Raw genomic sequence first — 15,671 nt, 5'->3', positions numbered from 1 at the left:
GTAGGGAGGGATAAGGTCTTCCCTAAGCCTCCTTATAGTAAGGTAAGGAACCCATCCAGAGGCTGATGGGTTCTTTCAGGTCCAGGGTGTGTCAGGGCTCCTCCCCTCCTCTCCTGGACCTCCATCCCAATAAGAGCTGCTGTGTCGTGACAGGTCTGTGACATGGCTTGCCATGAGTGTCTTGCAGGGGCATCTCTCCGAGGTCTCCTTTTCCCCCTACTTGGGTTTTCTTCTCAGCTTTTCAGCTGGAGAAGGAATTGACCCACCTCACTACAACTTCCTTTCAGGTAGGGACTGCCCTGAGCCTCCGAACTAGACCAGGAGTTACCAGCTCAGCAGTACGAAGCTGAGAAGTCATAGACCAGTGGGCCAGGTGCTGCTCTTCCTATGAGGAAAGGTTGCTAGGAGTTGAACAGGTAATCAGAAAACTGTGATTTCATATCCCTGATACAGGGATAGGTCTTTTTCTTAGCCAGCCACCTTGGTCTGAGCAACCTGACTCAGAACAAGGTTTCTGCTTCATTGCTACTTCTATTAGCATCTCTTCTTCACACACATTCTTCACCTCCCTCATCACAGTTTCTGGAGGCTGGGATATATTTCTGGTCCCAATGGCAGATGTACAAAGTTTTTTTTTTTTTCTTTTTCCCCTGGGACACCTGTTTATCCATGCCCTGGTTATCCAGGGCATGTGGTGAAGAGCTAGGAGATGAGCTCTTAGCTGTGGACGCAGAAAGCCTTTCTGTCATCTGTTTGAAATAGTTGAGACTCTTTCCATCTGTGGGAGAAAAGCAGGAAACCTTCTGCAAAGCCCCCTTTTTCCGTTCCTTTTACTAGAATTTTCTTTCCTTGGGTAAGCCACATCCCTTTATATTTTAGCGAACTCTGTATTTTTAAAGCTGTTTTCAATAGGCACGTGTCTTATTGCATTCCAAAAGGAAAAGTGGAAAATATATCATCATGAAGACGTGCTAATTTTTGAAATGTTAGTCAAGCATCAGTAATGGAAGATGATGAATAATAGCTTTATGGGCATTTCTTTTGTCTTTGCCATACATGTTGTAAAGTGGAGATCAGAGAATTTGTTTGAAAGAATTCTTTCTGTCTTTTGATGCGGTGAGGGAGTGTAAAGCTTTCTTCAACAAAGTAACATCTCAAAGGGAACTCTGGTTGATGTGTGTGTATTTAAATGCTAAGGCTGCAATTACCATAAACCTTATTAAATCACAGCAGCCTATTTGCTGTTCTCCAAATATGGATATGGCCAGAAGACGTCAGTCAAAAAATTGTTTAAAAATTTCAACCTAAAACTAACCCCTCAGTTTTTTGACCTAGAATTAGAGCATAGTCAGCAAGACATAATTTACCACTGTGATATAATTGCTATGAAATACAGTTTTTTTAATCAATGGGACAGCAAGATATGGATAAATTGTGTTCTGACTGGCAGTGTTATAGTCCCACTGCTCCATGATGAGCTGCTCCATAAATATGTTTTAAAAAATGTAAATGCCTGTCTGATAAGAAATCCTGAATATGGAAAGTCTTACTTAAAAGCAAGTCAACACACCAGAGGCCAGAAAAAAATTATGTGTAAGAAAAGAAGCAGTTCTTGTTCTGATGGGATGCTTCCAATTAGGGAAACAAAGCAGCATAGATGTTGTCTCTGACTTTGGAACAGGATCTGTCGTCATGCCAGGGTCTGTCCTTGCCCAGCTGGTCGTAAGCTCAGGGCCAAACGTGACAAGAGCCAATGTGAAACATATATCCACACCTAGGTATCTGAGACAGGTGTTCTTCTAGATGTTGTAGGAGTCAAGCATGCTAATCCACAGATGGAGATCTTGGTATCCAGGTCTTCTAAGAGTTGCTTTTCAGCTAGTTAGAGGAATACTGTGAATATTTCGCTGTATGCTGCCTACTGAAAGTGGGAAGGACTGCACTGATTTGCCACGCAAGTTAAATAATGCTGGTTGTATGGAAGGAGGGTTTTACTGTGCACACAAAGAAGAAAATGAATGCTATTTGTGTCTCCAAATTCCATGCTAGTAGAGAGTCAATCTCCGTATTTTAATTAGATAACCAGTACATGAAAGTAGTACTGAAGACATTCTCCTCCTCTCTTGGCAGGCAACCTTGGTTTTATGGCTGGGGCTTTAATCTTCCACGAGGCCAAGCACTATTAGAGAAATGGAACCTTATTCCAGATGGAATAGATATTCTTATAACACATGGACCACCTCTCGGTAAGAAAATACTAGTCCTCTTAGCTGTGTATTTCAGGTGACTATACAGTAAGTGATGCCTCTCCTTACAGAAGGAGTGCAGTCCTGACTTACAGAAGTCAAAAATAACATCTGTACTGATTTCAGCAGCACTGGGACAGCTCAGGATTATGTTTCATGATTACCTATGCTTGATGTTAGGGAATTAAATAATGACTTAAAAAAATAAGGCCTTACTGAGCTTTATAAATAAGGAAGATCTGGTTCTCCTATCATGAAATGCATTGCGTTGGAAGGGACCTTTACAGGTCATCTAGTCCACCCCCTCTGCAGTGAGCTGGGACATCTTTAACATGCTCAGAGCCCCATCCAGCCTGACCTTGAATGTCTCCAGGGATAAGGCCTCCACCACCTCTCTGGGCAACCTGTTCCAGTGCTTCACCACCCTCACTGTAAAAAATTCCTTCCCTGTATCCAATCTAAACCTACCCTCTCGTAGTTTAAAACCATTGTTCCTTGCCATGTCACGAGGGGCATTTGTCCACTCTGTCACTGTTGAAATTAGTAGATTTAAAACATGAATCCCACTTGAAGAGAAATGCAGGGTTGGAATCTTATTTTTTTTTAATACTGTCTCTCCATCACTTGCAGTAACATTCCCCTGCTAACAGATACCCAGAGTCTATTTTTCCTGTTCATGCTGACTTGGTGCATGTTCTGCCTCACAAACCCAAATGCTGCCATTGTTTGCCTGTTCTTTGGACAGTGAGAGTGAACTGCCTGTCTGTAATACAGTCTAGCAACAATAAAAGACCAACAAGAAATAGTTTTCTATTTTTGCTTTAGAAATATTAATATAGATGATATAAAAGCCAGGAGAGATTTCCTGAAGTCCTAGATAATACTGTGTTATGGAAATAATATAATTACAGAAACTTGTCAGATGCAGTAAAGGCTTGTGTCTTTTAACATGTTTTTTCAATGAGTTTTTCTGCTGAGTCTTAGTGTGGAGGAGTGCTTTGTGTGAAATGAAGGCAGTTGGTTTCTTTAAACCTTTAGATTCCCCAGTTTCCTGAAGCTAAAAGCCCTCTTGTCTTCCATCCTTTCTTCTCCTCTTTCAGAGCTTGGAGGAGAAAGTATCTAAAGGGTTTGTGTTTCGTTGTTTTCTTTAGAAAGACGTGTTTGCATTCCACTGCTCACTAATCCTGGGGGCAAGGGCTTCTTTGTGAGCACGGTTTCTCACAGTAAGGGCGTGTGCTTTGATACTTCACCTAAGTGGAGTCTCATGCCATGCCATAGACTGATTTTAGTACGGACCTGTGTCGTAAAAGTGGATGGCACAAATGAATTGTTTAGACCTTGAGATACCATCTCCAAATGGTTAGTACTGGGGAAAATCCCTGTTAGGATCTAAGGCATCATGCTGGGTATTTGACATGGTTTTATTTATAAGTCATATTAAAAACTTTTTCAGAAGCTTTTTCAGCGCCTTTGAAGCCATTTTTCAAACCATCTGATCAGCTGTAAAGAAGTCTAACCTCTGGCTGATCCAAAGAGTTTCTCCGTGTCCAGCACGTGAAATCCAGTGTTGGAAAGTGCAGAGGAGTTGGCACCACCCAGCTTCAGACACTGATTTAGCCTCCAGGCCTCTCCAGGCAGCCTCTGGGATCAGCAGAGGGAGGAGAACCTCAAGAGAGTGCTGCAGAGCTGGCATTCAACAGACATGCTTTAAGAATAAATTTAATAGTAAATTTAGTAACTGAAAAGTTATTTAATAGTTGTAGCATTTCTGAGGAAGAGACACCCATCTCCACTGACTGGGAATGGGGTAATGTGAATTCTCCCCATCTCCATGTCTCAGTATTGGTTCTCTTTTTTTGAATTCTTAAGCTTCAACCGTTCTCCAAGGATTTTCTTGTTTGAAAGTTCCTGTGTCTTTGTTTTTTTCTTACTGATGCATTAATAGATGGCTCAGGCATGGAACTGTCGGCCTGAGGGCATCAGCTGTTGGTTTCCCTGACACCCATGGCAGCAAGTATATGATGCTTCAAAAGAAATTAGCACTCTGCCTACCTTACAGAGCCTCCTTATTGTGTAGCTCTGCCCACAGACATTTTTTAAGACAGGATCCTCCTTGACCCTCCTGGCCAATTATTTTAACCAAAAAGCCAGTTGCTGTTGTTCTGATCTTGGACAGCGTCAGTAAAGCTGTTCCTAATGATCACAAATAGCAATCAGTGCTCTTGCAAATTCCTCTTTTTTCTCCAGCGTGGCTGCCTAAATTCTTCAAAAACACTTCAAAAGAGTGCACATCCTCCTAAACTAATTAATACTACATTATTAGATAGATTTGAAATTCCCTGCCTGATTTAGATGCAAAAGTACCACTAAGAGTTAATGGAATTTGTTTTTACCAAGTCAGTTAGGCACATAATAAAAATCTAATTTTTCTTCTCTGTTTTAGAGTAGTGCTTTGAGATTAAATGGGTTTACACAGGATGAGAAAAGAAAGTTTAAAACAGCTATTATTGACCATTTTAGTAACCTGTTTATTATGAATAAACATGTGCCGTGCATTTTGTAGCTTAAGAAATGTAGTATTCATGATTGTGGAATCAGTGCAAATGCTCATTTTTGTATCACCTTTTTTTTTGTTACTTTTATGTATAGTATAACTTTTAAAGTATTTCCCTTGCTTTCTAAAGATCTGTATGATTCCTATTTCTCTTCAGAAAATTTGCTTTTCGGTGTTTTTTTTAAATTTAATTTCACCTTTAAGTCTTCATTTGTAGCTGTCTGCTTGATTGTCTATGACAAAGATTTATACTTCCCTGACAGCTGCAGAAACCTGTTTCAAGTAACCAAACATTAAAAAAACCCTAAGATGAACTCTAATTGTTAGCTAGGTGTAATCAATTATTCTTAGTTTGTGTAGTCAGGTGTACATAATAAGCTGCAAACATATGGGAAAGCTTCAGAAGGGTGATAATGCATGTAAACAAAAACATGTTCAACATAAATAATGCTTAATTTAATGGAGAAGTTAATTTTATGGATTTTTGTTTGTGAAGTTTTTGAAGTGGAAATACTTTTGGCTTTATGTTCACCACAGACATTTTGACAATTAACTGTTTCAAAACACTGAAGTAGCAAAACCTATGGTTATAAACGCGTTTGCTCTGAAAAAAAAGCATGGCTGGATTCCAGAGGAGTTGCTGGCCTCAGTTTGACATCTTAAGCACTTACTATTTTCTGCGGTGAATTTTGACCTGTGTTGGCCAAGAGCCACTGGTAAAATCAGTTACCAGAACTGAGCATTGCTCTATGCAGTCTGTAATTCAGCGGAGCTTTCTCTTTGTACACCACCATGACAGCAGTCATGCAGCATCTTCAGGGGCATCTGAATGAATTAGGAATCTATGGCCATTATCAGAACTTCCTCTTTTTGACACTTAAGATGCCACATTCTCAACCCATTTCTGCAAATTGGACTTAGCTCTCTGAGTAGCTACAAAACCAGGGCAAATTTTTACCATTTTCATAAAACCCCATGGTATACCGAGTGCAGTTTTCAACCACTGGCATCTAAAGAGGTGTGGCTCAATGTGTGAACATACCCTGAAGCTCTAGCAAATTTGAGAGCCTTCCCAAGAACTTGAATACCACAGTTCTGGTCTTTTAAGCCAGTTGGTTAGCTGCTATTTAGCCACGCCTGAGTGAACGTCAAAAGTAAACACGTGAAAACTAGGTTCAGACTCTGTACCCCTCTGGCTGACGCCTGTTTTCTCAAGGTTCTATGTATTCCCACTATCACAGCAATCTGAGAGATAGAAAGCTGTGACGAGCACACAGGGAAAGTACCAGAAAAACTAAAGAAAAATAGGATGAGTATATCTTTTATGTTTCAAAATTTGAGCCTGATGAAAGTAGCAGAAAAACAGAAATAAAACAAGTTTGGTTGTTGCAAACCCTCTAATACAGCTAATACTACTTCTTATACTACTACTTTGAAGGAAACATTAGACTTCACTTGGCAGTAAGCCTCCCGCTGCAGTATGTTTTTAGGTATATAAGCAAGTTGGTATACATTTTTGTCTGCATTTAGAAAAAATGCTTTTTTATACAAACTTAGTGGAAGTAAATATAACACTTAAAAACATCTGCTGCAGAAGGGCTGAGTTTCTCTTCCAGTCTGAGGTCCATAGATTTAGCCTAGTGGGGTTTGCTGTGTCATGAAACTAGTTTTACATGAGGGTGGTGTTTTCACGTGTGCTGTGGGTTCCTCACCTGAGTTCCACTACTGTAAGATTTGATGTGATAACAATGGCGTTTTAGTATTAGCAACACAGACTCCATTGCATGAGTAAAAGTGTTCAATTAAAAAAAACTAGATCCCAGGTCTAGATTTAAATAGCTAAGTGTTTATTTAAAATCTTTAGAGACTCATTTTGGATATAGCCTCTCTTTATACCTCACTCTCTTAAAGGAAGAATGGATAAAGCACTGAGTTTTCCCACTGACAGGAGGGCAAAATCATTTAATTGAAGTGATTTTTTTTTTCCTTGAAAAACAACTGGCAGGAGTTACCATAGTCCTTCTTCAGATGAGCTTTTATGGTTTTCCTCAAGTATGTTTCCTTCCTCTTGTGCTTACCAAGGCAAGCACTTTTTTCTGTGTCAAGTCTTCTAGGGCTGCTTAGGAGAAGCCATGAGACATGAACTCTCAGAAATGCTGTATAGCAGTACAGCTTTGAAGATACCCTGTCTTCTTTTAAAGCTTTCCTTTCTTTTCCAAAGGTTTTCTAGACTGGGTTCCTAAGAAAATGCAACGGGTAGGATGTGTTGAGCTGCTGAACACAGTCCAGAGACGAATACAGCCAAGGCTTCATGTTTTTGGACATATCCATGAAGGTCAGAACACATTTCTTTCTATATATATTTAGAAACCACAAACACAGAAGTTATCTGATTTAACTAGCATTTTCAAACTTGAATGTCTGAACTGAAGTGCTTCTGGAATTCTTATACTTATTTAGCTGCATCTGTAGAGATTAAATTGACTGATACCCACATTTCAATATTTGTACTTCAGCTTCTCTTTTAGTTTCTGCAGAGACTCATACTGTGAATTTTAAAATAAGAACACGAGTCCAGTAGTTACAGAAGGTGACTAAATATTAGGATTGATGGATTGTATTTTCCTCTGCTGAATCTCTGTGACTTAAGATAATTCATGTAAGCTCTCTGCATCTCGTTTTCTGTGCTTCTAAGATGGGTAAGAATGCTTTGAGGCATGATTCTAAGACATAATCTTCAAAATGGTGCAAAAAAGATTGCCTCTCTCCATCACTGTATATATGAAGGTGAAATCAAGAGGGATGTTACTACTGACTTGTGTAGTTAAGATATTTATTCATGTATTTGTTTGCTTTGTCAGGGGAGACATTTTGTACCCAGACAAAACACAGTGCATCTCTTGTCTTTTTGATTTTTAACTGGAAATAATAGTGACGAATATGCTGTACTGAAGTTACTGACAGCAGGAGTTCTCCTCCAGGCAAAGGGGATGGTAGATATAGATGCTATCTGCTATAGAGAAGTCTGTCCCATTCACATACCATGGCAGTAAGACTTCTAGCAGTGCCCCCACCAGAAGAAACCACTGGGCTGTGCAGAAGCGTACCTGCTGGGATTATCAGCTACTTAATTCTTGTCAATGTTAACTTGCTGGCAGGAAAAGGGACTCCACAATTGTCAGTTTTCTGCTTCAGGGACTGCTCTAGCCTTTGATGTAGGATCTCTGTGGGTCTTATGAGTGCAGAAATGAACAAATGGAAAAACTGGAGTAGCTGGCTTTCAGATACTTCTGTTTTTGTGAAGAACGATTACCCTTCCCAAGGTCTCCCGCTCTGACTTGCTTTCACCATGCTAAATTAGCAGGAACATTGCTTAGAGGTGTACTGGTGTAAAATTGATGGAGAAGACATTCAGATAGTTATTTTACAGCTCAAGGATTAAATCCATTCTCCTCATTTCTCATCTGAAGTGACCCGTTAATGCCTGGTTAATGTCCAAAGTGCTGTTAACTCATGGAGTAAGCAAGCAATACATAGGTTGTATCTCTTCCTATTAGAGCAGTCTGTGGGATTCCATACAAGAAAGCTGGCGAAAAAAGCTTACTGTCTTTTCAGAAATTGTATGTCAGATGGGTTGCAGGGGGTATAAGCAAACAATTAGCAAGCCACGAAGCTTTAGGCAGGTAAACAAAATCACATCTGCTAAAGACCAAGCCCAACTTTAGCTCCCAAGGGAAAAGAGTGGCACCTCCACAGAATGGTAAATCTTGCAAATTAATGCAGTTGGCACAATAGGTATCAGAACACAGAAACGAGGTAGTCTTCTTGTTAACTGTCGTAATTTAGAGAAAACAAGTGGGGAACTGCATAGCCTGTTTTGCAGTGGGATGCTAAATCTCTGCAGAGAATTCCCACTGCAGACAGCCTGTGCAAACGAAACTGCTCTTTGTAAAGAGAATGCATGATTTGAACAGATGAGTTCTTCCCCTGACTGAGCATAGCTACATCTGCAGTAGTCATTTACCAAGTGTCCAGGAGGAAGAGATGCTTAGAAGGGATGTTTCTTCCCTATTCCCCCACTGCACTGCCGCCTCTGCCAAAAAATACCTCTACACATGGGCTTGCTGCTGATCAACCTGTGGAACTGACAAGCAACCTGGCAGGGACCCGGGCTAAAATCCTGATTTGCCCATTGTGGCCAGTGCTGGGCTGAGGTCATGGCCAAGGAAACTCTGTTGGCAGCAGGGTAGGAGTGAAAACTGTGGTGTTAGGAATCTTCCAGCAAAAAGAGACTATTAACAAGCTGATTCTCTTCTCTCCAGATGTGTAGCTGAGGAGACAGAAAGTCCCAGCAGCAATGCTCACTGTCCTCTGTGCAGTTTGTGTTTTACACAGAACAATTGTTCTGTGGCAAACAGCGAATGATGTAAAGAAATGTCAGTGACAGGAACCTGACAGAGTTTTCTTTCCTCCCTAGTCCCTAATTATAATGTGTTTTTTTCCGTGGGGAGTCCAGGAGGCCCTGCATTATTCAGGGTATTCTCAGGAAAAAAAAAGAAATTAATTTGACTACTGTTTCTTTGTTTGTAAATTATGCAACTATAAGAGTCAAAATTGCACTCAGAAAAACCGTAGGATTCTCAGCACCGCAGATTTGAATAGCTGAATCTCAGCGTTTGTAGCAGTGAATACGTTTCACTATTACCTTCATTAATGGTGAGATTGAATCTTAATACACAAATGCTTTCTACTGGGTGATTTCCACCAAAGCCTGTATTTCTGATGGTGAATGCATTTCTTCGTATTGATCATAGTATTTCAGTGCAAGTTTCCAACATGAAGCTTTTAGTATTAGTGTTATCAAGCTTATGTTTTATTCCTAGTCATTCATGAAAAAAATGTTGACAATGGCGAGTGTGCCTACTTTTTATAATACTAGGGCAGTTAAAGGGCTTCTTCTTCACTTTCTGAAACAGCATTTCACTGTATTTCTACAGACATTAGAGCTGGAAGGTTGATGTTCTGCAGATTTATATCTGGAATTGTGTTGCTTGGGTGTCCAGTCAGACATGAGATGTAGTTAAACCTTTTTTGCCGCCTGTGAGAAGTACAAAAGAGTTTCCCCACGGAAATGTCATAGTGTCTTAGGGTGTGAATTCACCTTGGCTGTCAGAGAGTGCATTAATAAAGCCATTTTTTTTCTGCCTGAGCAGGCCCTTTAGTGTCTCTTCATCAAATTCGGTCAGCAAGTTCAAACATATAGAATCATAGACTGGCCTAGGCTGGAAGGGACCTTAGAGATCATTTAATCCAACATCCCTGTCATGGGCAGGGACGCCTCTCAACTAGATCAGGCAACACATGGGGACCTAACGGAGATCAAAGCCGCAACCTTGGTGTTATCAGCACCACGCTCTAACCGACTGAGCTAACCGGCCCCTTATATAGCAAGAAGAAGTTCCTGCTAGACAAATCCCATGCAGGTACACATGCATACCTACTCCCCTTAGTCAAGTAATGCTTTTTCTTCACACTGACAACTGCAAACCTAAATGATGAGAAGTGTGGTTTTTTCAGTGCTGCAATTGCTTAAGCTCTGCCTTCTGATCTCTTCCAAAACTGAGAAGGTTTTAAGAAAAAAGCTTTGAGGAGAAAAATACCTGTCTTTCTAAGGAGGTTTGGTTAGCTGGCTGCCAGAGGTGATAGCCACCAGCTAGTAAGGGTCACTTTTGCTTTTCTTACAAAATTTAAAAGATGGCAAGTAGTTCTACTGTAGGACAAAGCTGGTATTAGTTCAGGAGACCTTTATGTTTTGTGTGAAGAGAATTTTTAAAATCGTTCTGAGTAATAAATGTGGCACTTAACGTTGTGTGATAAAGGTGAATAATTAAAAAGAAGGTAATGAGGAATAATGAGAGTAACTAGAGTTTTTCTTTCTTCGTAGGTTATGGTGTCATGGCTGATGGAACTACTACCTATGTGAATGCATCTGTGTGCACTGTGAATTACCAGCCGCTTAATCCACCTATAGTTATTGACTTACCTACTCCAAGGAACACATGATTATAATGAGGATTTAAAGTTGTACCCAACACATTAGCAACTTTATATTGCTGGCTGAGAATCCCAATAGGGAACCATTCAACAAAAAAGCAAAATACTTCTTTTTTCCCTGCTAGCTCTTCACAGATAAATTTCGAAAGTGGATGAGGAACAAAGACATTTTGGTGCCAGAAACAGATTAAAGACTTTAACATTTCACCATTAAAATATTTGTGAACACAGAAAAGTGAATGCATTCCACATATATATATATACATATACATATATATCTCTCTCTCTCAAGTAGGGACTTTTGTATATACCGTACATTATATTGGACTTATTAAAAGAACAATGTCTTTCAAAGGAGTGTTTCTTTAAGAAAGTTTGCAGTTTAAGCTTAAATATTTAGACTAGGATTTCCATGTTTCCCAGTGAGCTCTTGGTTAAAGAAAAATGATGGTAAGGACGTTTTCCCTTAATTAACATGGCAAATATAAAAGCTGGTGCACGAATGACCAGACTCAGGAGGAAAGCTCTTACTTGAAGTCCTCCAGGTCTAAGTCTTTGCATCTCTTCAAACTCAATGCAATAGGGCCCCTAATTCACTGTACTGAAATGAAGTTTTTGCTACATCTGGCATTACAGATGGTAAGGGAAATGGTGCATATTGCCAGCATGCTGTAAACAGCTCAACATTCGAGAAGGGAGACTGCATTAAGTGCAGTATAAACTCAGGAATTCATAACCTGGCCTCGCCTGTGAAAAAAAGATGACATTTCCCTTAAAAAGAGAAAATAAAAGGAAGAAAAAATGTAACTGTGTTTTCATATGGTAAGGCGATATGTGATTGTATGTAAAAAACAAACAAACAAATATACCCCATGAAATCCTCACCCAGTTCAGTAGTGGTATTTCAAATAAAACCCTCTGGGACTATTTGTTTAAAACCTGTTAATGGGACATGCAGCCAACGATGAGGTTACTGGTTTGAATTTGGCCGCAGTCAGAAGTGATTGAATGTCATCATGATCATTCTGTCCTTGGGGAGCATTATGGATGTCAAGGGGGAGGGATCATCCCAAGGTGGAATTTGGCTGTTTGCTTTTGGGTAGCTCCGTAGCAGCGTCGGTGCGATGAGTAACGAGTGAGTACACACCGACGGGTACAGAACAGGGGTCGCCTCACAGAACCCATCATGGCTGTTTACCTACTCATGGACACTGCTGAGGGCAGCCCAAGACAAAATAATCAACTGAGTTGAAATTCATCTGCCACGCTGCGTGTGATGCCAGGCCAAGCAGGGGATGTCTCCGGAGCTGGTCCGGATGGCCAGCTGCCATGGTGCTGCCCATGTGGCTTTCCCGCAGGTTGACAGAGGTGTGGAAGCTGCTGGGATTTCAGTCCCGTCCTAGGCAGAAGCTTGAGATCAGATTACAAATGCACCAAAAAAAAAGTGCTTCGAGCGAGCCCTACAATACATGGGTTTCTGCCTTGAACTAGCAAACATCTCCATCCTCAAAGAGAAGCCTTTTGGCCTTAATGGAGGTAATTTAACTGCTGCATTCAGAAAGTGGACATCCTGAATTGGGGCTGATGGCATCTAGACATTAATCTTGTTCCCATGGGTTGAGCACATCATCGCACTACCACTATGGAGTTGTTGGCAGGTCTGTGCGTAGCCCGCATCTGCGCGCAGGCGTTCCATGATTGTGTATGTTACCCTTTGCCTGATAGATGGATGTAAATGTGAGCTTCGCGTAGCAACTGCATGCACATTATGCACATACACAGTTTGAAAAAGCGGTGTCGCAAAACCAGGCTATGTCAGCCTCAACTCTAGGCAAGGTGGGCAGAAATATCGCACTGACTTCCCAAGGGCAGCAGCAGCCTTAGAGCTCGGTAATTTAACTGGTGCTGTGGACCCCCCAGAAAACGTGAAAAGCCTCAGGTCTGTTGTTTCTTGTAAGCTGTTGGGTGACTCGGGGCCTAAACTTGCTGTGCTGCTTTTGCCTGGAATTAAACCCAAAACAATTGGTGATGCCTGCAAGTGGGCTTTCGGTGAATAGTTCACAAGCACATGAGCAGTCTGCCGTGAATTCAGATGGGGCCACTTTTGTCAAAACTATTGGTGTCGAAATTGCAGGATCAGCTCCTAAATCAGCAAGGACTGAAATTCGTAGTTGAATATGAACTCCCACCATCATTGGGAAGATGAGCAATAGCGTGTAGTTAGAATAAAAGTGTCTTAGCTGGTCACAATTCAAGCGATTTGCCACAAATGTGGCAGGAAATTGGCTGTACATTAAAAGTCTGAAATGTTTACATTAGCTCATGGCACTTAAGAGACTAAAATGTTAATGTAGGGGGAAGAGGTCCTTTTATTAGCCTCAGCAAAGTTTCTATTTCAACCATAAACTATTCTCTTAAAAATAATTTTTCCTAAGGTATCTTCAAAATACTGTGTATTTTTATGTGGAAAGGTTAAAAAAGCAGCTGTTATGTCAAGATATCATTTAAAGTACTCGAGGAATGAAAGCTTAAAGATTATTTAATCATTTTGGCATAACTTGATTGTCGTTGTAATTTTTGGTCAAGCATGTTAGAGAAATAAAGTCTTAAAAAAACCCCAACCAACAAACAACAAAAAATAAGGCTTTTTTTGTATCCACCTCATGCTTTCAGCTCCGTGTGGGAAAGGCTGTCTGTCTTCTGCAGGTCCCAATGTGTGGGACATTAAAGTTGTGACCGTGACAGGCTGTGGATCAGCTGCAGGGGGAGGGAGGCGGGGGGAGCTTCAGACCACCACATCTCCTGCAGAAGGCAGCAAGTTTGAAGCTGGGGTGGCAGAGAGAGGGGGAAGACAGCACCCTGCTACCTGTCACTGCTGATGGAGGAATATGCCAGATGTGCCTGTGAGGCAGGGCGAGCTGATGGCGAGGGCAGGCTGCAGTGGAGCACCGAGGCAGTGGGGCACTGGGATCATAGAATCATGAAGGGTGGAAAGGACCTTAAGGTCACCAAGTCCAACCCACAGCCCTACACCACGCTAACACAACCATCTCCTGAAGTGCCACATCCAGTCGTTTTTTAAACACGTCCAGGGATGGTGACTCCATCACCTCCCTCGGCAACCCATTCCAGTGCTTCACCACCATTTCGGTGAAGAAGTGTTTCCTAATATCCCATCTAAACTTCCCCTGGCGCAACTTGAACTCGTTCCCTCTTGTCCTGTCGCTATTCACCAGGGAGAAGACACCAACACCCGTGTCGCTACAGCTGCCTTTCAGGGAGTTGTAGAGAGCAATAGGGTCTCCCCTCAGCCTCCTCTTCTCCAGTCTGAGCAGCCTCAGCCCCCTGAGCCTCTCTTCATAAGACTCACCCTCTAGTCCCCTAATCATGTCGTCCTTTGGGAACGCACGGCACCCAGGGGAAGGATGGTTCATGCTCTCACCTGAGTGTAAGGACACAAACCTCACAGAGAGGGAGATCAAGGTGAGATGACTTTGATTTTTTCATTTTAATTCTGTGGGCACAGTCAAGGCTTGGGCTTCTTGCCTCAAATATGATCTACCTCAGATTGAGGGAGGCCACGAAAAGGAAAGTTTCCACAACTGCAGTTTTGCAATTGTCAGTTCTATTTAAATTCAGGGGTGCACTCTCAAGTCATTTCCCACCCCACCTCCGCATGGCTGACTTTCACTGATATTTATCCAGGTAGCATCACTCCCGAAGGTGTGCTGATGTGTATCACTAATACGTGCATTCCCATCACTGGGCAGAATTGTTACCAAGATTAATTTCAGTTCATTTCCATGACGAATAGGGGAGGTGTCACTGCATGTCAATGGAAAAAAAAAAAAGATTATTTTTACCTCCCTCAGTCAAATATGGCTGAGGATGTGAAATGTTCCTCGTAGCCAAGGAACAACCAAGCTGGGATGCAGCACCCGCCCGAGCAGCTGCCTTTTCCCAGGCATCCAGCACCCATTGCAGCTGCACACCAGCCTGGGCAGCTGGGCTTAGGCTTTCAGATGATGCCATTTGGTAGCCTCTGAAGCTAGAGACTCCAAAACTAAGATAGTCTTCAAGGATGTGGCTGCAGAGAGCAAGGCTGGTGGCACCAGCACTCAGAGCTGGCCCTGCTGGATGCTCCAGTGGCAAGGTGGCTGCAGGGGTGGAAGGGTGAAACTCCCCGATGGCACAGGTATGGAGTGAGCGAGAAGATGTTCTGGCCCGGCTGCAGGAGGGATCCAGAGGGAATAAGAAGTAGTTTGCCCTTTCCAGTCTCTCTTTTCTGCCAGCAGCCAATGTAAATGCTTCAAAGGAAGGAGGAAAAAGGCATTCCTTAGAAGGCAATTTTTGGAGTAATTTGACCATGGGGATCTTTGCCCCCCCTCCCATTTATTCTTATTTGCATGAGAATTTCTTAAAAACCCATATTATTGCTCGTTGCTAATGTAACTCACATATAGTGAATATAGCTGCAAATGTTCTTTTATTTCAGGTACATTTCTGTCCCTTTCTTGCAAGTCTCTCTGCATCTTCAATTTCAGCAATATTTTGGAACAGCGAGATCCCGGTGTGATTATGCACAGTGCATTAGAACAACAGTATTTCACTTATCCTTGTACGTGTGCTGCCACTTTTGTTTATTGACTGTCCCTTTGTTCTCTTTTTATGTGAAAAGTGTAAATAGGAGTACTTATATGTACCTTCTTTGTGCCATTTGTTATTTTGTATGCTGCCATTATGTTGCTTTTTACTCACTTCATCTAGAAATTAAAATAATTCCAATTCTAGCTAGACTCTGATCCTAACCCTCCTAC

General features: G+C 41.6%; 1 protein-coding gene across 1 annotated transcript; it reads left to right on the top strand.

Moving 5' to 3' along the window:
• The first annotated feature begins 1,692 nt into the window (after window positions 1-1,692).
• On the top strand, window positions 1,693-11,702 carry LOC104271140 (metallophosphoesterase domain-containing protein 1-like). Its single transcript, XM_009865727.1, has 4 exons — window positions 1,693-1,778; window positions 2,131-2,246; window positions 7,022-7,135; window positions 10,745-11,702. Exons 1-4 carry the CDS (start codon window positions 1,693-1,695, stop codon window positions 10,861-10,863), a joined length of 435 nt encoding a protein of 144 aa, XP_009864029.1. The 3' UTR covers window positions 10,864-11,702.
• The last annotated feature ends 3,969 nt before the right edge of the window (window positions 11,703-15,671 follow it).

This window comes from Apaloderma vittatum, unplaced genomic scaffold, assembly GCF_000703405.1.
Source record: "Apaloderma vittatum isolate BGI_N311 unplaced genomic scaffold, ASM70340v1 scaffold5663, whole genome shotgun sequence".
Lineage (NCBI taxonomy): Eukaryota > Metazoa > Chordata > Aves > Trogoniformes > Trogonidae > Apaloderma > Apaloderma vittatum.
This window is presented reverse-complemented; position numbering and strand designations above follow the sequence as displayed.